The sequence below is a fragment of the Phyllopteryx taeniolatus genome, chromosome 6 (genome assembly GCF_024500385.1).
Source record: "Phyllopteryx taeniolatus isolate TA_2022b chromosome 6, UOR_Ptae_1.2, whole genome shotgun sequence".
Taxonomy (NCBI): Eukaryota; Metazoa; Chordata; class Actinopteri; order Syngnathiformes; family Syngnathidae; genus Phyllopteryx; species Phyllopteryx taeniolatus.
Genome location: NC_084507.1, coordinates 7,032,832 through 7,059,739, shown reverse-complemented (window position 1 = coordinate 7,059,739; position 26,908 = coordinate 7,032,832). Strand labels below are relative to the sequence as shown.

Below are 26,908 nucleotides of genomic sequence, written 5' to 3'. Positions count from 1 at the left end.
GAGATGGCAGATGTAGGTGTCAAAGGAAAGATTAGAGTCAAACTTGATATCTCGATTTGTGATGACAGAGGGGAGGTGGGAGAAATGTTGTGGCCGGAAATAAAATACTTGTGATCCCCCATCACAAGTACCTACCTCTTGCAGCGCTACCTCAGTGGGTTGTGAACCGGTAGTTAGGGTGGTAGGATTGGTGTGTATTGTATCGAATAGATTCCACTTTGTTGGAAAAGAAGTCCATGAGGCTATTACACTGCTCCTCGGTGTGGTGGTACAGATCTGGGGTTTCAGTAGGTAATTTACTGTGGAAAACAACAGTTTTGTCTTCTCAGTGCAGTTATTAATTTGATCAGAATAAAATTTAGATTTGGCTGTGGCTAGTGCTTTAGAGTAGACTTTCTGGTGGTCATGGTAAGCCTGCCTGTGCCAAACCAGATACAACAATTTGCGCTCAACTCTCTTCATACACCGTAGCTCCGTGAACCATGGGGCCGTCCTGGTGAAGAAGACTGCTCTCGTCTTCAGTGGGGCATGGGACTTGAGAATGCTCTGAAGGCCAGAGATGTAGACTTCAACTAAATCACTGTCATTGATTGAGCCGTACTACTGGCTAAGTATTTTGGATGGCCAGGTTCATGGAGAAGGGATTTATTTTTTTCAGGTTTCTGAAGTGAATATGGCGCTTAGTTTTAGAATATGGACCTTTTGTCGGGAGCTTAAAAAATATAGCCCTATGACCAGACAAAGTTTACAACATGGACACATTGACATACTATTGGGACATGTGGCCATTCCACCTAGAGAAAGTAAAAAGAAACATATTACAAAAGTAATGGAACAGTAGACTAAAAATATTTGGGTGGTACATAACAGGATGAATTTGCGACATGACATCTTTTCTGGGTATTTACAGCTGAATCGATACACAACTTAAAAGATAATAACAAAACTTCACATCTTTAGTTTAGTAAAAGTACTGGAAAAGATAAATAAAATCAATATTAAGTTATATTCACTTTAATTAGATAATAAATGAGTTCCAAATCCTTTGCATGCAATAGCTGCATCAAGCCTGTGAACTACTGACATCACCAAGTTTCCATTCTTCTTTGTTTAGGGGGATGGAGGGGTACTCACTTCAGTCTTTTCTTTTGCAGGTAAAATGCGTGCTCTACAGGGTTTGAATCTGGAGAGTGTGTGTGTGTTTGTCACCAAGCAATCTTTTATAATTGAAATATATATTTGCTACACACGACTTTATATTTAAAAGTTTTAAAATGTTAAGAAGGGTTAATAAAATGCTACCAGAAAATATGTAAGACCTCTTCTGATTCTGAAATTTCTACAAAACCATGCTGACTCAATATAGTCGTAAAAAAAATAAACAGCTGTGTAGTTTTGGCTAAACTACATAAGCATTAGACACAGCTGCTTCAGACAATTTTCACAATAAAAATATTACTCATACAGCGGCTTGGGATGCATACTTTATGGTAACTTTTCACTGACAGGTGAGCAACCATATAGCCAATCATCACTTTAAACTACAATCTAATACTTTAAAATTCACACGTTAGTGTAATTTGCAACATCCAATGGTACTTGCATTGGAAGCAAAAAGAGAGAGAGAGAAACAGATGTGAACCTTGTTTACCTGTATAAGTCAATTTTACCTTACAAATTGCTTGGATGGTACCCTTCACCGGCCTGTAATGAACAGAATTGTGTCTCTCTCATGACTTAGCACTTCTGGGGCTGAAGCACTTTGAGCTAATAATGTGTGAGTGAGGTTTGTCTATTCTGTTATCTATATATTTGGCTGGCAGTTTTTTTTTTTTTTAACATGCCTTAATCAGTCAACTCATTTTCCTCCAGGACTTGGCATGCAGGGAGCTATATTTTATATTTTTGTTCCTACAACTCACTCCTTAAGATTAACATTGACAAATGCTGTCTTGAAAAATCATTTTTACTGACTCAATCAACGGCATTGTAAACATTTCAAAAGCTACAATGAAAGTCTTTTCCCAGAAACCTATTATAAAGAAACAGTTTGGGCCTTCAGTACAGTTCAGTTTGGTCAGCAGTGCCTGACACTAACAATATAATGCACAGATAGCAACTCCCACAGCCTCAGCGCTAATAGGTGAATGATGTAATTGCCTTTCGACTCAATAAAAAAAATAAAAAAAATTGTTCTTCTGACAATCAGCACTGCATTTGTTGACTGAAACCAGTCAGAGAATATCAACATCCATCCATATATATGGCTGGTGACCAGTTCAGGGTGTACCCCGCCTCTCGCCCGAAGATAGCTGGGATAGGCTCCAGCATGCCCGCGACCCTTGTGAGGATATATTATATATTAGAGTAGATGTATTGTAGAGATTTAATATTTGGCACAAAAAAAGATAAATATCACATGAACTAATAACTTGCACCTCACTCTTAAATACTTCATGGTGCCGTTACTTTTGGTGATATACTTTTATAGTAGGCCTACTATCATATCCATATTACAAATGGATGAGCCTTACAATATGCAAATACATGTCACGTATGGATAGGTTTTCGCCATCGGAACGTTTTCCAAACAACAATGGAATTATTAATTTTTCACTTCTGTGCGTCAAGACTTTCATTACATATTTTGTGTAGGCAGAAATAAAAAAAGTTGTCAATCCAAAACATCCCCTCTGATCAGGCCAGTGGACCGATTTGGGACACATTTGTCCAAAGCTTCATATTTAAGGCAAATTCTGGTTGCTGCTGTTGTACAGCTTTGCTGCATAGCTTTGCCTGGCATCAGCTGGCCCAAACTTGCATACAGCGATAAAAAACACACAAAAACAGTTTCTTAGCCAATATTATATGGAAGTGAAATGGACTTATACCATTTGATGTTAATGCGCATGCGCCAGAATTACATCACAATGACCTTTCGCGTCCCATGCCTTCAACACAGTCATCAGCCCATGCCTATAAATAAAATGTTTTCTTGATCAAAGGATAATCAGCAAGCAAAATAATGTCACGCTCCAAAAAAAGGGGCCCACACTGGAATTTAATGTAAAATGTCAGCTTTAACATTTTGGTGCCATATACCATGGCTCATCTGTCTTGAAGATTTCATCCCTTGATGGGACATGTTTATGGCATAAAGCCTATACAGTGTTAGGCAATTATGATGCAATGCTTGCAAAAAATGTTCATGAGAGAAAAATACTGTCTTAATATAACCTTATTGCATCCAATCTAATCAAGGTAGGAACATATACACAGTCAGATTTTGATCTTGCAGGGCTATTTATTTATTTTTAAAGAAAATAACATAATTATGCTTTGATCCTACAGTGAGAAGTACTAATAATATAATCTCAAATCTGGGATATCAGAGGATTTAGAGGACAAACCAAAATTCCTTTAAGACATCAAATAATGTTTCAATTTCCAGCAAACTCAAAGTTCAAGTGTAACAGTTGTTCCAGTGTTATTTTTACAAGGATTTGAGTGTATTAATCAGGAAAAATATTAACATTTATAAAAATAAAACATCTCTGAAACCACACTTTGAGTGAATCTGACTGACAATACAGCAGTTAAAAATAAGTTTACAGTTCATAATACATTGAAATATGTACCGATAAAGAAAGTTTACACATACAGTATATTCATGGATGCAAATAAAAAAGGAAAATGTTTTGAAAGTACACATCAAATAAGATCTAAAGATTGTTTTAGGAGAAATTATGTAAATTGACAGAATTCAAGTAGAAAGTGTAACTGTCATTTTGTTTGAATTTACATTTATCAGCTGAAAGACACCCTTTCCAGGCAAATATTCATAAAACATAAGCTCACAATGTATCAAATAACATTAAAAAAAGCTGTTTATCATGATTATTACAAATGAAAAATGCAACAGTTAACCGGTCAATTACATAGAAAAACTTATGCAGTCTATACTAGTTCTCTTACTGAATGCAACAGTAATTTAACATAAACCTACTGATTTTGACGTGATAATGTTTAGACCCAGTAACACTTGGATATTTTTGAAATGCAATAATTTTACTTGAGTAAAATTTCAATTTGCATTACATCTTAACAAGTACTGTAATTTCTCGTGTATAATGCACATCCCTCCCCCCAAAATTGTCAAAACTCAATAGTGCGCATTATACACGAGTAGAGGGGCAAATGGAAAAAAAACTTTCACATTTTATAAATGTATGTTGCCATCTAGTGGTTATGAAAAAGCTGTACACTTTCATTCCAAAATGCCACCGCCACCTAGTGGTTATTAAAAAAGTGTAGGCTACACTTTCATTCCAATATGACAGAGGTATGTACGTTATGACTGCATATATGTACAGTTTTGCTCATAAGTTTACTTTTTTTAAAAAAAAATAAATATGACTGATGACTGAACAACAACCATCATTAATTTCTTTATGGTTATGTTTTGTTTAATGATAATTATTTTCTGAAATGCTTAGCCGTTTAATTTTAATCCCATTGAAAATATTTTTGCCTGGTCCTTCATGTTTTCTTTAAAGAATCGAACCATCAAATTCTGCCTGGGTAATCAAACATATGATCACAATTGTGTGTTATCTAATTTAGTCAATAAAAGTAGGGCTGTGAATTTCAAAATAAAATAAGTAAATTAAAAATTAATAATAATAAGGATTGCGTGTTCAAATAAAACTGCTTACTTCAGAATAATTCTTTGAAAAAAACTAACAAAATGCAGATAATACTTCATGTTTTGATCATATGGGTAGAAGCAAAATCATGCATTGAAAAAATGCATTAGAAATAGGTAGAACGGTTTTCCAGAATTTTGAGGTCAACTTTGGGGGTGCGTATTATACATGGGTGCGCATTATACACGAGAAATTACGGTACTCAGCTATTAGAATTAATTGTAACAAACAGAAGTGGTTCTTCTAGTGCTAGTGAATTGTAAACAAATATTTTAATTCATTTTGTAAAACAATTTCTTATTTGTAATTTTCAGTGTTGTCAGTGGTTTCATCTACTGTGGCTTTCTTTTTTCGGGCCTTCTTAACCACACTAGTTAAACAGTCTTGGGTAGTTATTACTTAATACTGAACTGATTTTTCAAGTATGAGTAGAAGAGAAAATGACTGAAGGTCAGATATATTCCTCCTTTGGTAGTTTCCCACCCCAGCACCTAGCTGCTAGTCAAGCTTCCACAAAGTATTTGAATCTTTAGCGGCTGCACCTGCCTACAACCTTTTCGTTAACCTTTCTCTGAGGGTTTGTGAAACTGTTTTTTCAAACAACCATTGATGTCAGGAATCGGAGAAACGCACCATGCTTAAAACTAAACCAGAGTCAAGCGGTGGTAGTTTATGCCCTAAAACTCCAGCTCCTCTGAAAAGGGTTAGAGGGTTTCTTGAGGTTGAAAAACATTCGGTGAGGTTTGAGGCGAGGGTTTTTCTCAGGTATGACAGCTGCTCTACTTTCCTCAGAGGGGAATCGTTTGCGGTAGATTTCAGGATATGACTTTTGGAACTGAAATTAAAGTTGTATTACTTAGCAAAGTCAAATGGAAGGATGTTTAAATGGGCATTTTATAAGCTTATTTGTTCACAAGAAGGCATACCTGTTTAAGTCTCTTCCTTTTGTCCTTGGGGGGAAGTTCTTTGTCAGAGATCAGGCCTTCCAGTAGGTCCTGCAGAGGAGTCTGGGTACCGATCACCTTCGGCTCCTCCGACTCCACCTTGCTAATCTGTTCATAAAATGCTGGAGATGTGCTGAAGTCTGTGTCAGAACCTGCATATTTAATCTGATGGGGGACAAAAGAAAACAGAAGTGACTTTGGTCACTGCATATAATGAACACCAAATAAATTTGTGCCTCTAAAGCTTAAATAAACTCCACTTCAAATATTTTATGCAAGCTTGTTCTCATAATATCATATATTTCCAAGGTTATGTGCAGGTGTAAACGCTGAACTAAAGACGTGCTTTTGTTACAATGTTTGAGTAATCACAAGAAAACAGGTACATACAGGAGAAAGAAAACCGTGTCATTGGGTCTGTCTCAGTGTGAAAGCTGGAGTTCAGTGTCACATCAGCCACACCGCCCATTTATGATTTAGCATGAAATTGTAGCCGTCAAGCCCAGACCATGCTGAAAGATGTGTAATCCTTTTAGTGTCTTGCTAAGGAGAGTCAAATCATCCCAGTCCATAACAATAATTCATTCAAAATTTCTGTGCCGTGTTGGGAAAGGAGGCCACATCCTCCTTTTAGACATTTTGATGATGCGATGCTACTATAGTCATGTAATTCCAGAGATCAACTGTAGAGTGTTCTTGTTATGCATATCAGCTAAAAAGCACATACAAACCTAAAACATCAGTTGTAGTACTCTATTATGCAATAACTAAAGACTGCATCTTGGACTGTAGGAGGAAGCTGATATTACATATAATCAATAATTATGGAAAAACTGCAATGGGCATCTTGCCATTCACCTATTTCTAAATGACACAGACCTGAACTCTTCGGAGGTGAGAAAGGTGCTCCTCAACTTGGTGGCGCAGCTTGTCGGGAACTTGAAAGATGGTGTTGTGGTACTCCATCATGAAAGTGACCAGCTTTGAGGCAAGCAGCTCATCCAAGTCCATCTCATCCGGGGAGCCCAAAACACAGTGTGAGAACATCTGCACCATCTAGGCAGGGGCGAATGCAGGAAATAATTTACAATTGATCATCCAGCTGCAAAGGAGCAAAACTGTTTACTGAGTGCTTGCATGGTATCTAAGATACAGTAGCTACGACATGTTCAATATAACAATCCAAAGAAAACACATTTAGAAAATGCTATCATCCATGGTCCATCAATCCATTTTCTATACCGCTTGTACTCATTAGAGTTAGAAAATACTATAAGGAACAGTTTACCGGTCGATCTACCTTCCTACCCTCACCTATAGTCACAAGCTTTGTCGTGACCGAAAGAACAAGATCGCGGAAACAAGTGGCTGAAATAAGTTTCCTGTGCAGGGTGTCCGGGCTCTCCCTTAGAGATAAACTCATTCGCATCGAGAGGATCCAGATGAGGTGGCTAGGGCATCAGGTTAGGATGCCCCATGGACGCCTCCCTGGTGAGGTGTTCTGGTTAGTCACACCCAGAGGTGGCCCTTGGTCAGACCCAGGAGACGCTGGAGAGACTACGTCTCCCGGTTGGCCTGGGAACTAGGAGAGGGAAGTCTGGCCTTCCCTGCTTAAGCTGCTGCCCGACACCAGATAAGCGGTAGAAAATGGATGGACGGATGTTTTAAGTTAAGCTGTTTTAGGTCAATTAGGATGACCACATAATTAGTATTTGCTAAATACCAGAATAATGAGAAGGATTTTTTTTTTGGACAAATTTTCAGTACATTCTTCACAGTCAGAAGTTCACATACATTTCACTACTATTGCCTTTAAGCTGTACGACTTTGGTCAAACACTTTGGATATCCTTCCACAAGCTTCTCACAATAGTTGGCAGGAATATTGGTCCATTCATCCTGACAGAAGTGGTTTAACTGAGCCAGGTTTGTAGCCCACCTTGCTCGTACATGCCTTTTCACGTCTGCTTATAAATTGTCAGTAGGGTTGAGATCAGGTCTTTGTAATGGCCACTCCAAAACAATTACTTTGTTATTCTTTAGCCACTTTGTAACCAGTTTGGCAGTATGCTTTGGGTCATTCTCCATTTGGAAGACCCATTTGCATCCAAGCTTTAACTTCCTGACTGATATCTTGAGATATTGCTTCACTATTTCCACGTAATTTGCTTTCCTCATGATGCCACCTTGGCCTATTTTGTGAAGTGCACCAGTCCCTCCTGTAACAAACAACCCCAAAACACGATGTTGCCACCCACTTATATCAAAGTTGGGATGGTGTTCTCAGGCTTCCAAGCTGCCTTCTTTAACCTCCAAACGTAACAATGCTCATTACAGCAAAATAATTCAATTTTAGTTCCATCAGAGCACAATAAACCTATCTCCAAAAATTAAGGTATTTGTCCATGTGTGGATTTAAAAACTGAAATCTGGCTTTTTGATGTTTCTTTTAGAGTAATGACTTCTTCCGAGCAGAGTGGCCTTTCAGCCAATGATGTCGGTATGTTACTCGTTCCACTGTGGATAATGTTACACTTTTACCAGCTTCGGCCAGCATCTTCACAAGGTCTTTTGCTTTTGTTCCTGGTTGATATGCACATTCTGGATCAAAGCAGAGTTTATCTCTGGGACACAGAACCCGTCTCCTTCCTGAGAGGTATGATGGCTGGACATTCCCATGGTGTTTATACTTGCGCGTTATTGTTTGAACAGATGAGTGTGGCACCTTCAGGCATGTGGAAAATACACTCAAGGATGAACCAGACTGGTGCAAGTCTACAATTCTATTGTTGATATTGTGGCTAATTACTTGAGATTTTCCTATGATGTTACACAAAGAAACAACGTGTTTCAGGTGTGCCTAGCTTCAAAAACAGGTGTGTCTCTAATTAAGTCGAATGTTGTCAATAAACCTATCAGAAGCTTCCAAATAATTAAAAAATCATCATCTGGATTTTCCCAAACTGTTTAAAGGCATAATAATTATTCTGGCATTTAGCAAATAGAAATAACTCCTAACTGACCTAAAACAGAAAAAGTCTGATTTTATGTCAGACAAGAAAAAAAGTGTCTTTTTATATAGTATATGTAAATATCGGTTTTAAATTGTATATACAGTTACTTTGATGATTCAAACATATGAAGTAAATACAGTCCTCACCATTATTGGTACCCATGAAGTACTAAATGTGGAATATCTCCTGAGGAAAATGAATCAAGTGAAACAACATATTTCTACAGAGAACTTGCGTTTGATACAAAAGAGCAAATGATAAACAACATTTTATGGACAGATGAAACAAAAATAGAGCTTTTTGGCAATGCACACAAACAGTATGTGTACAGATGGCGCAATGAAGCCTTTAAGGAAAAGAACACCCTGCTAACACTCAAGCATGGTGGAGGATCCATAATGCTGCGGGACTGCTTTGTTTCTGGTACGAGAGGCCTTGACTACATCATTGGAATCATGAAATCAGAAAATGATCAAGAGACTTTAGTGCGAAATATCTTACCCAGTGTAAGAAAACTTGGTTTGAGGCGAAGATCATGGGTCCTCCAGCAAGACAAAGACCCAACGCAACATCCAAAAACACAGAGGAATGGTTGAAAAGGAAATAATGAACTGTTTTAAAATGGCCAGCAATGAGTCCTGCTCTCAGTCCAACTGAAAATCTTTGGGGGTAGCTAAAATCTGCCACTGGGGAAAAGAACCCTGCAAATGTTCAAGAGCCTGAACAAATTGCAAAAGAAGAGTGGGAGAAATTGCCACCTGAGAACTGCAAAAATCTTATAGATGGATACAAGAAAGGTTTGGAAGCTGTCATCGCTGCCAAAGCGTGTGCAACAAAATATTAAGGAGGTGTGCCAATATTGCTGCATACTATATACTGTTTTTTTCTTTGAAATTACAATATCTATAAAATGGAAAAAACAAAATTTTAAATGAAGGGGTGCCATTTAGTGTTGCACCGAGTAATATAAGTTTGGTACATTTCCACTTATTTCTGAAGATATACAGATTATGAAAAAAAATTAAGGGGTGCCAATTAGTGTTGTACCAAGTACCGGTACCAGTAGCGGAACAAAGTATTTTGACAAATAGCATGGTCCCAGGTTTTTTTTTTGTTAGTACTGGTACTTAAAAAAAAAAAAAAAAAGAACAAACAAACAAAAACATACGCAACCGCACTCATTTAAAGGCCAGTGGCCAAAAAGCCAAGAGTCAGCCAATGACTTCCTGTCTTCCGAAAAGTCAGAAAATGCCTTTAAGTGCGGCGTGAGGGACGAGGGTTCTGTGTGCGTGTGCTACTATCCTGCAGACACGTTAGCGTTAGCCACCGGGACGGAACCTCAGAGTCCACAGCTCACGAGCATCTGTGATCAAAATCAGTGTTATAGGCAGTGGATTTTCCTGTGCTGCTCCGTAAACTCAGCATTCAATGCACATGGGAGTCAGTGTTATCAGCAGGTCATCGATAGCATGAGACGACTTTTAATAGAGAATTTCTTTTAGATTTTAACATAATTGAAGCAATCTGGAAGACTCTGAAGTGTCCAATAAGGCAAAATAAACATTTTCTTCACGGAGAAAACCATTTATTTACAACGCTCTAGTAATCGTTGATGTACAAATTTAAGATTAAAATTAAAGTTGCCTCATTTCTTTGCTTTTTTGTTCTGGGCTCCAACTTGAGCCACGCCCATCTCCACCTGCACCTGAGGCCTGCTTCAAGCTGTGCCACATGAATAGCATCCTCCTCTTTAAGCAGTCTCATTCTGGAAAATAATTGATGAAAATTATTGTCTGTTCCACTTCATTTTTCACTATTACCAAAATCTTCTATTTATCTATCTCCAACTGCCTTTCTTTTTTATGTAAATCTTTTTTCAAAGGCCAAAAACCAAACAACCCCAAAAAATAAATAAAAAATAAAAATCCAAACCTCAAACTATTAACAGTCCCTGCGTATGAGTTGATAAAGGGCATTCAAAAAACATTCATTCAATTATGTTATATTCTTTGTTACAGCCACGTTGCTCTGCACACGACAAACAGGTCTGTCTTTTACTTTAGTGAACAGATAATCTGCCTTGGAAGTTAACTGTTTTCCATCTTACGTTTGGGCATTTTTGGGAAGGGAAAGTGCAAATTTGCTAGAGGAAACTGGTACCATAGTTGCTAATGACTGCAACATAAAGGGAAGGTGCGCTTGCCGGTCTCGACAGATGGGGGGGCCAACACACTAGCAAAGCATTCTGGGATTTGTAATATTAGTGGCACATGTGCTATATACTGGCGGGCCAGCTGTAAAACACATTTAATATGGTCTTGCGGGCCAAATATAATTACATCTTGGGCCGTGTATTTATGAGAGCAAGACTTTCACTCGTGCGTATGAGAGCATTTGACTAGTGTTTATGAGAGCATTTGACGAGTGTTTATGAGAGCATTTGACGAGTGTTTATGAGGGCCTTTCAGTAGTTTGTGTGTGTGTCAAAACATTTGAATACTAAGTGTGAGAGCTAATTCTGAATAATGTCCCTAACGGCCCCTCATAGAAGCCCAGCTTTTGTGCGCTCCAACAGGATACAGGCTACACTTGTCGCCTGAGACCACCCTGGAAATCGGGGAGTTTGAGAATAAAAATCCACCCGAATGCAAAAGGAAAACCACTTACTATCCACGTGCAATCAAAAGGTCCACTTTTCGAGTGTCGTAGCTCCGCACACAAAGAAAAACAGCACTGGCTGGCCACTGAGTGGGTGCACACATGTATTGCTTGCAATGGGAGAAATCAAATGCAGTCATATACATGAATACATGGGCAGCCGTGGCCCAATGGTTAAGATCATCGCCTGCCACCGTGGGGGACCTAGGTTCAAAACCCCGACTGGACCATCTGCCAACATCCCCCGGACTCACGGCTGTGGTGTCCTTGAGCAAGACACTGATACCCCGAAATGCTCCCCGGGCGCTTCAGCTGCCCCCTGCTCCAGTGTGTTCCACTAACATGTGTATGTGTTCACTGTGATGGGTTAAATGCAGAGAACAAATTTCGTGTGCATGCATGCATGTTCATGACAATAAAAGATGATTCTTCTTCTTCTTCGAATACTGCACACTAAAGCGTATACAGTATTACATGAGTAAATTAAATTACATATACATAGAAATAATTTATATAGTCACGGAAAAAATATTACACCCATTGTTAGTTTCTTGTTCAGTTTTAATGTCTGGTGCAACTAAAAATACATTTGTTTGGACAAATATAGTGACAACGAAAATAGCTCATGAGTTTAGCATAAGAGCTGATACCAAGCTCAAGCAATTTTCAATGGTTTTCTCGATAATAACCAAAATCATATTTAATAATAAAATTAAGCATATGTATTCTTCAGCTAAAATGCATTTAGTGGTACCAGGCATTAAAATGAACAGGAAACAAGGGTGATGTAATATTTTTATTTAATGACTGTAATTACTGTATCATACATATACCGTATATAGTTGTACAATTTTATATTCGTCATATAATATATATGATCATGCAGACATTTATCGAATTATTTAAAAACTGACGAATGTTAAGAATGGGCTATTTCTATTATTATATAATTTTTCAAGGTTATTGAATTTTTTTGAAATAGTAAAAATATAAAGATATTCGAAGTTGTTTTGTCAGCTTTCATTCCACTGCTTTTGCTAATGTTTGAGATTTTTGCCGTGATGTTGTTTCAGTACCGGTATTGAGGTACGTTACGCAAGTATAGTATTGAAGTCAACATTTTGGTATCAAGACACCACAAGTGCCAATAATGGTAAGCAGGACTGTAACTGTTTGGAATCCATACCAGTGTGCGGGAGGCAATAGTGTCATTGAGTGGTGGCAGATGGGGGTTCTGAGAGACCCGCGCCATGAGTCTCAGCAAAAGCTGAAGATGCCTTCGATTGGGCGGCGGCAGCAAAAGAGTGCTCACTTGAAGAGCCTCAGTGGCCAATTCTTGTTTCTGTAGGAGACCTGGAGAGACAATTAAGCAGGCAAGAAGGATACAATGAACCAAAGTGTTCGATTATAGCGGTGACAGGTGCACATAAAAACAACTACAGATAAAAAGAAAACTCACTGAGAATGTTGACAAAGACTTCATATAGATGAAAAGTCAAGAGGGGTTCTTTAAGTCTCTGATAGTAATCAATTACTGTTTTCAGGACATCCCTCTCAAATCCTGGGTAAACTGGTTGTTTGGCATCATTGCCATTAGGCCCTTAAACAGAAGAAGACAATTCAATTTTTAGTTCTAAACACACTGAAGTTGCCAGTGATAAATACAGTACCCTGCAAAGGTACTGTAATAGCAGCAAAGGCCACTAGCTTTGTCCTTTTAATTATTGTTGTCAAGGCAGTTATTTTGACTTGTTAAAACAATAGGTCAGAAATTGCAGGACAACAAAAAAGGTCAGAACTGGCAGGATAAAAAATACAAAATTAAATTTCAAAAAGCTCTGTAGAAGGTTGGTGCATTGGTCATGGAAGAACCAATTTAATTTTGGTGTGGATTTGGATATCAGTGTAGATGCATTACTTTATCTTCACTCTGAGTTTATTTATCAGTCACGTTCTTTCACACCAAACTCATCCAACCATGCTTTTAAGAACCTCACTCTGTGCTCTGGGGGTGCAATTGTGGAGCGGAGGGGTTTTCCCTAAACTAATGGTAAACTGCCTGCACTTATATAGCACTTTATCGACACCATCACGGTGCCCAAAGCACTTCACAAAGCCTCACATTCACCCATACATTCATACAACAATGGGTAGCTGCTGCCATACAAGGCGCTGCCAGGCGCACTGGGAGCAAATTGGGGTTCAGTATCTCGCCCAAGGACACTTCGACATGCAGTCAGTCGGAGCTGGGATTCGAAATGGTAACCCTTCAGCCACTGGACGACCTGCTCTACCAACTCAGCCTTAGCCACCCTAATGTCACAGCAGGAAAAATAATTGCCCAAATGTCCAACACACCGGCGACCTTAGTAAGGATAAGCGCTATGGAGAATGGAGGAATGGGTGGTCCACCGACACACCCTTTCCAAAAAATTTTAATCATGGAAAGGTTTATTTAGTGCCATAATTCCATTCAAAAAGTTAAAGTTTCATAGATTATAGATTCAGGTCCAACAATTTAAACTATTTCAAGTATTTATTTGTTTATTTTTTACATAATTTGGACTTCCAGCTCATGAAAACCCAGGAAATCAGGAATTCAAAAAATTCGAATACTGTGAAGCCCAAATTTTGCAGGCCGTAAATGTTTAAAACTGAGTGTCACACACTAATCATCTACTCAACTCAAAGCACCTGCACAGGTTTCCCTAGGTGTCATAAAATTGCTTCAGTTTGGTTCAATTGTCTCAGTTATCAATATCATATCAATGGAAAGTCTAGTGGAAGGACAAAATGTGGCAGGAGATGATGCACCAGCAAAAGAGATGACCGTGGGCTTCAGCGGATTATCAAGCAGAGATCCAGAAAGAGTGGAATGAGGTGGGAGTCACAGCTTCAAAAACCACCACACTCAGACGCATCCGGGAGATGGGCTACAACTGTCAGGTTCCCCGGGTCAAGTCACTTCTGAGCCTGAACCAACGTAGGAAGCGTCACAACTGGGCCAAGGAGAAGAAGGACTGGACTGATGGCCAGTGGTCAACGGTCCTCTTTTCCAATGAAAGCGTGGCTTTCATTCAGGAATCAAGGTACAAGGGTTTGGAGGAAGACGGGTGAAGAACAGAACTGCTTGAGGTCCAGTGTGAAATATCCACAGTCAGTCATGATTTGGGGTGGAATGTCCAGTGCAGGTGTTGGTAAACTCTGCTTTCTTAAATCCAAGGTCACCGCAACAATCTACCAGAATGTTTTAGAGGACTTGATTATTCCTTCTGTTGAGGATCTGTATGGAGATGCAGATTTCGTCTTCCATCAGGACCTTGCCCCTGCCGATACCGCCAGAAGCCAACTCGCCAGATCTAAACCCCATTGAGAATGTATGGGGTATTATCAAGAGGAAAATGAGGGGCACCAGACCCAAAAACAAAGAAAAACGGCCATAAGCATCAAGGAAATATGGGCTTCCATAACTCCCAGGCAATGCCATAGGCTGATTGCCTCAATGCCACGGCGCATCGAGGCAGTGATTAAAGCAAAGGGATCCGCAACAAAGTATTGAAGATTAACATATCGTTTTGAAAGTATCATATTCTGATTGATTTAATGTGACCCTAATTTCTCTTTTTTTCTAAAAAAATTGGCAAGTAAATGGTGATTTCTTCACAGTATTCTAATTTTTTTAATTCTTAATTTCATTTGTTTTATGAGCTGAAAATTATGTAAATATAAACAAGTAAATAATTGTTTTTAAATTGTAGGCCCTGAATTTATAATCTATGAAAGTTTGACTTTTGGAATGGAATTATGGAAATATCTTTTCCATGATATTACATGTTTTTGGAAAGGCTCTGTATATAGTGTAGTGGATTTTCTGGAGGTCTTTAACACAAATATATCTGCTAAAGTCTGACACAGTAAAATATTGCACACAACTTACAGTTGGCCAAGCATTTCATTGCTGATATCACCCAGTAAGGCATGTCATCTGAAAACAAGAGGATCAGAGTGGTAATAGTCAGATATTTCATCAGAAACAGAAAACATTCTTAAATACTGGATTATGCCATTACCAGAATTGTTCTCCAACACAACTATGCCCGACTTATTGACGTTGAAGACGTTGTGAACTATGTGATTGCCTTTCACGTGAACTGGATTTAACACACCATCCAATGTCGTTAGACCCAGCACTCGCTGTAAACTGGCAGTCAAATCATACAATACATCAAGAAAATTAACAACATGCAAAGTAACAATAATCAACATTGGAGAGATCGCTACATACTGTGAAGCAGTCATTGATTTCCAGATGTTATCCACTTGCTTGGGAGTGATATCTTTTCTGCGAATGAGCTTGCATTCATTCACATCCCCAATCGCTACACTGTGCCTTTTGGTCCAAAAATCGGAAGTCTGTTAAAAAGGACAGATATGTAAACAGTTTTCAGGTTAAAAAATGTTGGTACGTCTACATCATGCATGTGTACATAAATAACAACAATAATAATAATTACAATAACAATAAAAACGTGTGAATGTGAGTGCGAATGGTTGTTTGTTTATATGTGCCCTGCGATTGGCTGGCGACTATTTCAGGGTTTACCCCGCCTCTCGCCCAGTCAGCTCGGATAGGCTCCAGCATGCCCGCGACCCTAGGGAGGATAAGCTTTATGGAAAATGAATGAATGAATAACGGATTAGAAAAATAAGTACATTATTAGTATTATTATTATTGTTGTACTTATCATTATTATTATTGTATAACGAAACAAAGGTCAAAACCTGTTTTAAGGCCCAAACATAAGAAAAAACTAAGAACAAAACAAAAACAAAGTGAAAATACTAAAACAAGGGCAGAGTCTCAAATGCAATCTCAAAAACATGAGGAAGAACCTGTTGCTTGAGGAATTAGAGAGAGAGACCCGCTGCAGTATGATTGGCTGCCTGCTGCAACATAATTGACGGCTTCTTCCAGATAGGAAACGCTGTTATCCACAGCACCGTCACGTACATGTACACCACATGCGTGTGACAGACAGGCTAGTACGATGTTGAGTCTGGCCAGTGGAGTGGCCACCACATACTTACAGTGCCGTGAAAAAGTATTGGCCCCCTTCTCATGTTCTTGTATTTTTGCATAGGTTCCCCACTTTGTTTAAGATTATCAGACAAATCTAAATATGAAACAAATATAACCCAAGTAATCTTAAAATGCTTTTTAAAAAAAAAAAAAAAAAAGATTTCAATGATTAAGGGGGAAAAAAGCTATTCAAAGTAACCCGGCCCTGTGTGAAAAAGTAATTACCCCCGTTGTTAAGTCATGAATTAATTGCGGCTCATCACAATTTGAGGGTAATTTTCAGTGACCACAATCAACCAAGCCTGATTACCCCCAGACCTGTTCAATCAAGAAATCACTTTAACAGAATCTGTCCCGACAAAATCAAGTCAGACAAAAGACCTAAGAAAGCTGCAACAAAATGACACGATCCAAAGAAATTCCAGAACAGTCGAGAAATAAATTTACATCAATCAGTCTGGAAAGGGTTACAAAAGCCATTGCTTCCTGATTTTGTGGGTGGGGCTAAAACACAGTCCCGTGATGTCACGGGGCTGGGGCGTATATTTTCTAGCGCAAGTTCCCTCCCCCACTATATAAGTACAAAGTGACGTCACCTTGTTTGGCTATGCTGCTCAGTTGTGAGTTAGCTGTGCTTAGCTTCATAACAAAGTCCATTTACCACTCCAGCATGCAGTTAGCAAGCCAACAATGGCTACACCCCAAAAATGCATCATCGCTGGATGACTCAATTTATAGAACATCTTTTAAGCTCCCAAAACAAATTGGAAATAAATAAGTGATTGACTGACTTTTTAAAGACACACACAGATGGCTGAACATCAACACTACCACCCGACTGCAGTGCGCATTTTATTACGGATAGCTTTTGAAACTTTCATCAGAGACAACCTGGCTTCATGGGTAACTTGACACTAGTGAATGGGGCAGTGCCGACTGTATAACTACCTGGGCTTCCTCCTGCCGTCCCGCTGTTGTCAGGTGTTGTGTTCGGCTGTGAGATTATGTCTCCAACAATGAGGGTAAGTTGACGTGTGCGTATTTTTTATGATTATAGTCCACAATAACCACTCAATTGTGAAGTTGAGGCTCCTAACCTGATTTTACATCATATAAGGTATCACCCCTCAGTATGTTTGATTCCTTTTGGCAGCATCCATTCGAGACGCCCGCAGCATCTGAGAGCTGAGAGGTGCTCGTTATTATTGAAGTTTTGAAACCTGAATTTATATACTTAGCCATTTACTTTTTTTTAATTCATTAAAATTTGCTAGGCTTGTCAACATTACTCTTCTCTGTGGTGTGCCAAATTTACATTCCATTCCATTTTTGGGCCGGTTTAGTGCCTTTTAAAGCTTTAGAATTACAGCAAACCATAGGGAGAGCCATTATCTTCACATTGAGAAAACATGGGACTGTGGTGAACCTTTCCAGGAGTGGCCGGCCTACAAAGATTACACCAAGAGAACCGAACGACTCATCCAGGAGGCCACAAAGGAACCCAAGATAACTTCTAAAGACCTGCTGGCCTCCCTTGCCTCAGTTAAGGTGAGTGTTCATGACACAAGTATAAGGAAGAGACTGGGCAAAAATGGCATCGTTCCAAGTTGAAAACCACTGTTGACCAAAAAAGTGAGGAGGGACAGAGCCATGAGAGCTGAATACGGTTCTTTCTTTTAAAATGATGTATTTGAGAGCTTTGAATATCTGCTGTACAATATTAGCTATTAGTTTTTTTCTCTTTGACTATAACTGGAGCTGGAGACCAGTGTTCTATGTATGTTCCATTAGTGCGGCCTTGACTTACATTTTTTTTTTCCCTTATAAGTTGTCACTTGGTCGATTTTTGCGTCGTGCTGTGAGACAAAATTTTAGTTATGAGCAAGCTTCAGACACGCGGTTGCTCAAGTGAAGTGAAATGAGAAGACCTGCAAGGAGGAGTTGCTTATGTTTTAGGAAAAACAGTTCTATTTAATTAAAAACAAAAATGTTGGTGTTTTGGGGGGATGGAACAGAATAATGGGGAACAATGATTTGATATTTGATAAATTGAGTTATTAGGTTGGTCAAACAACTAATTACACTCGCAAGTCAAAGTACCATAACGTACTCCAACTTTAACTTACAAATTCAATGTATGTAGCGGACATGCCACGCAAAAGATGCCACCCGGCACCCCAGCCTCCCACTACCGCCAATCCCCGCCGAGGTAGACGTTAATTGCAGAGTCACACGCAGACTCTAAACGGATCAACACAATAAACTACTATTTGCTTTGCCATGCCGAACCTAAGTGAATCACGGCTGCCTGGCACTTCAAGCCGGAGACCCAAGGATGCCAAGTTCGCCCCCGAACGCTAGGTCAGTGAACTCCCCGCCAGTCGAAAGATCGCACCAACAAAGGCACCTCCACTCTGTTGAGTACCACCACTTGGGAGTTGGAACAGGAAACAGCGACACCCACGGGCGACGGAATGACACTACAGACATGGGTTAATAAGACAGTCTGTGACTCGACTGGGAGTTAATATTTTAAGAACTTTTCAGGAACGCCACAAGTGACTGTATTGCTGCAAACTTAAATGTATAACGTCAAATATGTTGTTAACTGAACCAGGTGTAATGTTCTCCACACCACACAACATTTGAAACAGTCATTACAGGTATGAAAGAGGATGAGCGTGGAACAATGCAGGGTGAGGAGATGGTCTCGTTATCTTAAATCCAGTAATTAATATTTTATTCCACTGGTATTAAACCGCAAAATAATCCTAAAATGGAAAAATAACACCAAAAGGCAGTCCAGCCCCTCGGTGTACGCGACGGTGGTAGAAAAAGGGCGGGTAAAGCCCCTTTTATGGCCAGAGCTGGGATCAGGAGAGAAGCTTTTGGGAGTTTTGTCTTCCTTTGGTCAACCCGACCAACTCGCCGACGACCGGGCCAGGCAGGACGCCCACCGCACCCGAGGTGGCAAGGACACATCGGATGATCCCCAGCTGCAGAGCCTCCTGCAAGCGCTGCGAGCCACCCTGCTTGGGGGCCCGAGCACAGTCCGAGGGAACGGAGGCAGACGCAACGGGACCGCTCCGAACGTCTGGCAAACAGAGACACCCGAGAGACGTCCTGCCTGGGAACTCGTTGGCCTCTTCTCCTTCCTTCTTTTCCCTCCGTCGAATCCACCTGTTCCCGGTGCGGACCGGGCCGGCCGAACACTCGGGAGCTTGACTCGCCTGCCTCAAACGTGTTCCAGACACGTAAGTCCAACATTGCGGTCTACTAAAAGTACGGATTAGTGCATATTTGGGTTGATATTAACGAGACCAGGAGTCCTCAGCCATACGCATTCACTGTACGCCCGTTCTGCTCATCTCACGTCACAAATCCCTTCCTTCGTCAATGTTCGTCTGTACCTTGTTTGTTTTGTGTTTGTCTGTGTTTTATCCTGTAGAAACCCCTTTTTATTATTAAATGTTCTATAAAATTCACCGCTTGCATTGATTATGTTTGGGTTCGGAACAAAAGCTCTAGAAAGTCTAAAACTCAAAGCTTCTAAAATTTAGCCAGATTCCGATAAGAGACTGATTACAAAGGTTTGTCGTCATTTCGCCTCAAGTTAAACTTGTAAAAATATGACGTGGTGCCCCCCATATATGTCAAATATCTTGATTTATAACACTGTAATTTAAAATTACGATAACCCGGAAGTGACGCAGGCGCCGCTTCCAACTCATCGTTTCCTTCTACATTAAGCACAATTCTTACAAATCCCAAAAACGCTACACATGCATTCACAAACTTATTCTTACAAATTTCTAGCGCCACACAAACCCCAAGAGAGGAACAATTGTTACTATCTCACCATGCCAGTAGACTTCACAAGTGCAGTGTTTTCCTGCTGCGGTAGTTCTTCGTAGTCATCCCAGCGGATGAGTCTTGGCAGGTCAGGGCTGTTTCTCGACAGGGATCTCGATGGAAAAGACTTGAGGGGAGACAAAGTGGGGAATCTAAAACAAAAAGGAGACCTCAATGAGCTCAGCCAAGTTGTATTAGTAACAAAGTATCTCACTCACATAAACACACACACACACACACACACACACAATTACATGTGGGATCAGGAAGCCAACCAACTTCTCTACAGTAACCAGTCCAGCTTCACACACGTGCACTAATAAAGAAACTATGTTTACCTGTACAAATGACTGTTATCTTCAAAGTCCTCCGTCCCATGGCGTCCCTTCATGTCTTCAATGACATGGGCCTTGAGAAACTTCCTGAGCAGCTGCAAGGTCTGGTAGCGAGTCACCTCTGGCCCAAAGTTGCAATTGTGCCGGAGAAGCTGATTGAGATAATCCACAGCCTCGGATCCTGAGAAAGTGCAATCATAGTAGCGGAAGTGCGCCCAATGTCTTCTTAATGGCATACCTCCACGGAAGAGTTGAATGGTTTCATTCCACTGTAAAAAAATATTTTTAATATGAAGTTTTGTATTAACAAATTACGTGTATAATGAATCTGCATTTTGCAAGTTCTGCTGTTCATGCACGGTTGAGGGGCTTGCTGGTGCCGTGCTCGTATTTTCTCAAAAGTTCTATGGGGAGTGTAATGCTATTGCAGGGTCAACTATTTAATGCCACTCTCTGTTGAACTTAACTGTCAAACTAAAGAATTACATGTGTATTTAAAAATACCAAACAATGTTGCCTGAAAAATGGCCTGCAAGCTTAATGCTAACGTATAATGGAAAACACAATTGACCCTAACCCTCGCAGTGAGCATCGATAGTTGCAGTTTTGGAGTCCTTTAGATATATAGATAGTGTAGCGAAAACGCCTATGAGGCACAGTTGTCTACTGCAACCCCCACAAGCTGATAACCTTTGCATTCCTGCTTTCTGACTCTCAACGAGTCGGTCTGTTTCCAGAAGACACAGGAAATCTGGTTGATGTCACCTGGGCCATAAACTGGTCATCACTCCTCCTCCAGCCATTCTTACTGGTTTCTCCAAGACCTCTTCCTACAGACTGATCTTATGACCAAGAATTTGGAAAACCCTCTTTTCCAATGTGATAGTTCGGGATGAATGCACGACAATGGATTTATTAGTTAGACAAGCCACAATGGAATTACTATTTTCCGCCATTTGCAGGAACTCAAATGAAGTACAATGAACCATCTGGGATCATTGGTGGAGCATGGGTGACACCCGCTGGCGTTTAAGAGTCACTGCAACTTTATTGGTCAAGACTGCTATTTACCATGCTAAATGTCTGTTTTGATATTTTACGAACTTTGCACGAATGCTCCCAGTGTATATCATGATATCAATGTCATTAATGACTGTTTCTGTCAGGTATGTTGCCAAATCCATTTGTCAACCGAATGACAACACGAAAATGTTACATAACGGACATTAAGTGTTCTTAGCCACCAAATAAAGTTAAACACACTCATAGATTAACCATGATGTGTGAGACAATGCAAAAGCTGGGAATTGATTTCTTATTTTAGGTCCACTAGTTTTAGACCACACATAATTCTAGAGTGAAATTCAAGATCAGCGGCATGGTCTGTCCTTCCCGCTCTTGCCTTTGGAGCCACTCCTCTTTCTTTCTTGGTACAAAAGACCGAAGCCTTTTGTTCTCTGAGCTATTGGTTTTTCCTGCTCGCCAAAGACGCTGGCTCCCACCCAAAAAGCCCCCTCCTCACCCCGAGGTAGGGGAGGCAAGCCAAAACGGGCTTCCATCCATCCATCCATTTTCTGAGCCGCTTCTCCTCACTAGGGTCGCGGGCGTGCTGGAGCCTATCCCAGCTGTCATCGGGCAGGAGGCGGGGTACACCCTGAACTGGTTGCCAGCCAATCGCAGGGCACATACAAACAAACAACCATTCGCACTCACAGTCACACCTACGGGCAATTTTAGAGTCTCGAATTAATGCATGTTTTTGGGATGTGGGAGGAAACCGGAGTGCCCGGAGAAAACCCATGCAGGCACGGGGAGAACATGCAAACTCCAGACAGGCGGGGCCGGGGATTGAACCCGGGTCCTCAGAACTGTGAGGCTCCCACATCCCAAAAACATGCATGGTAGGTTAATTGAAGTCTCCAAATTGCCCTTAAGTGTGAATGTGAATGGTTGTTTGTTTATGTGTGCCCTGCGATTGGCTGCCCGATGATAGCTGGGATAGGCTCCAGCACTCCCGCGACCCTTGTGAGCATACGCGGCTCAGAAAATGGTTTGATGGATAGACTTGCAAAGAGAAACACAAAAAACAAAGAAAATAGACTGTTGGGAATAATTTGGTAAAATTTCATGGAACAAATACAGTGCTGCATTATAACTTTAGTTTTAAATGTAGGTTAGTCCTTCTGATAGTACGGTGGCCTGGAAGTGCAAAACAATATAACAAAACATTTCAGGAAACACAAAAACAAAAGACGAAACACTTTTACAAAAAGATTAAATAAATTACGATTGCGTAAATCCGGAAAGGGAGGGGCCCATTTCACAGACATTCTTGGAAATCCCACAGCGTTTCTCAGCAAGACCTGCCCCGCTTCAAAATGATTGGCTCCTGCATCGCGGGAAGGGTAGGCTACACAGATGGAACGTGATGTCCATCCCAAATAGCGATTGTAGATACAGACGCCCTGAACAGCGAGCCTGTCTAGGCGTTTGATGCTGTATAGCCAACATCTTTTACTTGATCACATTTCTTAAACCATAAAAAGATAGATTAAGAGTTTAGGAAGAAGTAGGCTGCTAAAGAGAGGATGCTGGTGAGAATTAAAGGGAAAGTGTGGATATTGGGAAGGAAGCTGCCGGCTCCATTCATTTTTTAAAGTACCGTGCGAGCGATCTACCTTGCATACATTCTGGTCTGGTCGATAGGGAAGGAAACAGTTGCCTAACCACGCACACTGTGCCATAGTTCAGTCGGATGGTTTTCTTGAGCGGCCGTCCACTGGTTTTGACGCGATTCAAAATTATCATCTCCGTTGCGCGCCGTCTTCTCATCCCAGTTTACATTCAATCAAAATGCACAGAAGCTGTCCCCTCTGGTGAAAATAAATTACCGGGTTTGCGAGCCGTGGCGCCGCGTTGCCTCGGCTCAAGCCATACAAATAGTACGTACAGCATCAAATGTTGTTTAACATCAATGCTAAGCTATACTCATAATGTATAATGTGCCTGTCGACAAAAAAGCATAGCTTGTGACCAGAATTGTGTTTTCTAAAATATTAAAGTGTTTCACATTCTTCTATTGTTTTGCATTTCCAGGGCACCGTATGATATTGTTTAGCAGCAGCCTCACAGAGTGGGCCATATTGGCCCTGACTGTCCACCACTGGAGGATTGCATAGCACTTTGTAACTTGGTTTTGAATGTGCTATAGAAATAGTTATTATTATCATTCTACATGTTGCTACTTTGCAACTCGAGTGTTTTCAATGGATACTTTTATAAGAGTAGCTATCTGATCTTTTCCACGCAAACAAAATATTGCCTCAATCAAGACTGCATATTGTACTATGATGTGACCAATGTCTTTCAAAAGAAATTCGGCACAAACAACAGACTTTGCAAACGTGATGCAAGATGTTAGTCTAAACAATGGCAAAGTGGAAACTATTGATTTTAAAGTGGACGTTAGTTTGGGAACATAGTACGTTCCAAACTCTTGATGTTTGGCTAGTTAGCACAGTCGATACGAATTGCTCCTTAACTACTTTATGCGATTCCAAATATATATCTACCCATTACATCTACGTAGAAACTGCGTTGTCCGGTTGTTTAATAGCCATATCATAAACAATTACATGCTACGATAACCTAATTTAAAGTAAACAAACAAACTATTTCTTTTGTTTGGATTTCTTAACGTGACTCACCAGCTTTGTCGCCCTGTACGGCCCTGCTCCAATAACTCTTCCCTCCATTACCCGTAACAGATATAATATTTACTGGTTCAAAAACATTGAAATCTCAACTACTTTTAGACGCTTAACGTGTCTGATCAGATTCCGTCCGGACTACGGACGGAAAGGTTGTTGCCAATTTGCCAACTTTGAATCTCTTGCGTCACATAAAATGGACAACGTGATTGGATGGAAACCTCAGCACGTGACCAGCAGACCCGCTGTCGATGTTGCTGTGACAACAAGCGAACACAAGTATTTTCTATACACTGTCGCTTATCCTTGTTTTCAGGCTGTCCTGAGACAAAATGTGTCTTTAGCTTTATTAAAAGCGATTCCTGACTGTTATTTAACATACCAAATAGCTCTTGTTCCCCCTCCTGATAACCAATTTCCATCAAATATAACAGATAAAGCACATTTTTTAAAATCTGCTTTTTTGGATGATTTTTATGTCTTTTTAATTGTCAATACATTGTTGTTTTATTGAAAACATATTTTAAATAGTAGTAATTATGCTCTCAACATACACGCAACGCTGCTACTAAAACCTTTTTAGCAATTTAGAGGAAGAAGTGAGCTACATGACACCACAGAAATGTCATCAAGCTAATTGCTCTGAGCATGGGTAGGTCTAAGTCTTCCATTGTTTTATTTATTTATTTTTTTAACATGCAAACATGCAAACTCCATACAGGCAAGGACTGATTTAAACCCCGGTCCTCAGAACTGTGAGGCAGACATGCTAACCAGTCGCCCACCGTCCCGTCAATGTTGAGCTTGACAAATCAAATTATATGATCATGTATTACCTGTTTTGAACCAAAAAATATAAAATAAATGGTATGTTCTTACAAAAATGGTGCCAAAATTGTACTTAAATTCTGGAATGACCTGATACATATGAAATTGCTTGGTGTTGCCAGAAAGAAAGAGTCGGTGATACAACGGTGACTGGTGTCATTTTTGTTCAATGAAACGTTTTTCTGCGTGTGAATGTTTGTGTATGCACGGCAGAAACATCAGATCCCATTTGTTGTTGTTGGTTTGTTTTTTAACATAACAGTACACTGCTGACAGAAAACATACAACCGGCAGAATTGGAAAACAAACCAGATCTCGTTAACTTCCTTTAATGCTACATGCTGACATGTAAGGCTTTCCCTTCAATTCGCAGGCACAATTAAGAAAGTACATCCAGCTGTTTTGTCCACGTTAGTGATTGCATGCGGGCAGGAGGTGAAGTGCAAGGTGAAGTGCAAGTCCTGCATATCTCTACTGAGAAACACTCCATTTGGTTCTGCAACGCATTTCACTAGCCAAGTTTGATTTGTGTCAGTCCATGCTCCATGGTTGCTCTTGTTGTGATGAGTGTGATTTCCTGTGATGAGATTCAATTACATTTGTCCAAGGTAATGATCAGGAACAAAACACGTTTCTATTTCTTGCTCTTTTAAAACCCATTTGAGTATAATTATCCATCCATCCTTTTTCCATACCGTGTGTGTGTGTGTGTATATATATATATATATGAGAAAACATTTTTGATGTGGATGGTGCACCCAAGTTAATACAGCAGTAAATGTATTTTGCTGAGACGATCCTATCTAGTCCAGCTGTTATCGACAGTGGATGAGAAGGTCTGTGACGGGGGTTGAACACCTGCATAATATGTTTTATGTTTGCAAAATTGTCCGACCTTAAATTAGGAAACGTTATAAGATATAAAGAAAAAAAAAAATTATTTCAATCAAATATTTTGAGATGTTAAGCATTGAACGAGGACAAATTGACCTCAAACATCATTTGAAACAAACACACACACCCACACACACGCAGACACACGATATTAAAGGTGCAAAAAAAAAAAAAGTTGTGAGGACAGCCCTTTTACAACGTTTTCAACACCCCTTAACATCTGTTGCCTTTTATCATCAAAATACCCCACGGACATTGTATACACCCACTATTTTCTGCCTCGCTGAAATTAGTCTGTTTTGACCTGACATTGAGCCACTGCCCACCCTGCCGCCTATACTTATGGTCTTAAGTTACCATGACAGCAAGGGGTAGGATTTGGGGGTGACTACCCGCGAAGGCCCAAGCCTAAATAAGTGAGTACGAAATGTACAACGCCTGCAAGCCACCATAAATACACCACTCGTAGAGTCAGCACTTCAATGTCAAACTGCCAAATTACACTTGTAAAGGCCAACCCCGTCCTCCTTACCCCCACTACGTTCACAGTTTCATAAAATAAGCAAGTATGTGCCACTTATCATAAGCTAAAGCTAATCTGTGTGCTTCCATCAGAACACATTGCAGTTCTGCTTACCTTTTTGGCTTTTCAGAAATAAGATCACAAAAGATTTACTTCACATTTGATTGTTGGTTACACTGCAGGGTTACAGTTAGAGTATTTGCAACGTTTTTTGTTTCTCAGTGTATGCATTTATTGAAAACCGAGCCAGTAGCACTGTACATTCCTAAAGTTTAAAAGCGATTCACAAATTATGAAACAACCAAGTATTTCAGATATAAATAAATTGTAGTGTGTACAGGCATCCACTTGATGGCAGCATTGTG

General features: G+C 40.0%; 1 protein-coding gene across 2 annotated transcripts; it reads right to left on the bottom strand.

Moving 5' to 3' along the window:
- Positions 1–5,047: 5,047 nt before the first annotated feature.
- depdc1b (DEP domain containing 1B) lies at positions 5,048–24,972 on the bottom strand. 2 transcript variants are annotated; one of them, XM_061777040.1, is made up of 12 exons: positions 24,296–24,972; positions 20,827–20,857; positions 20,592–20,769; positions 20,261–20,405; positions 15,607–15,734; positions 15,392–15,522; positions 15,259–15,306; positions 12,781–12,921; positions 12,508–12,674; positions 6,530–6,706; positions 5,633–5,815; positions 5,048–5,541 (listed from the first exon to the last, which is right to left on the bottom strand). In XM_061777040.1, the coding sequence occupies exons 1-12, from the start codon at positions 24,341–24,343 to the stop codon at positions 5,377–5,379; spliced, it is 1,542 nt and encodes a 513-aa protein (XP_061633024.1). In that variant the 5' UTR covers positions 24,344–24,972; the 3' UTR covers positions 5,048–5,376. The 2 variants fall into 2 exon arrangements, with proteins under 2 accessions (XP_061633024.1, XP_061633023.1); XM_061777039.1 differs by having other exon boundaries at positions 20,592–20,857; positions 24,296–24,968.
- Between the last annotated feature and the right edge of the window lie 1,936 nt (positions 24,973–26,908).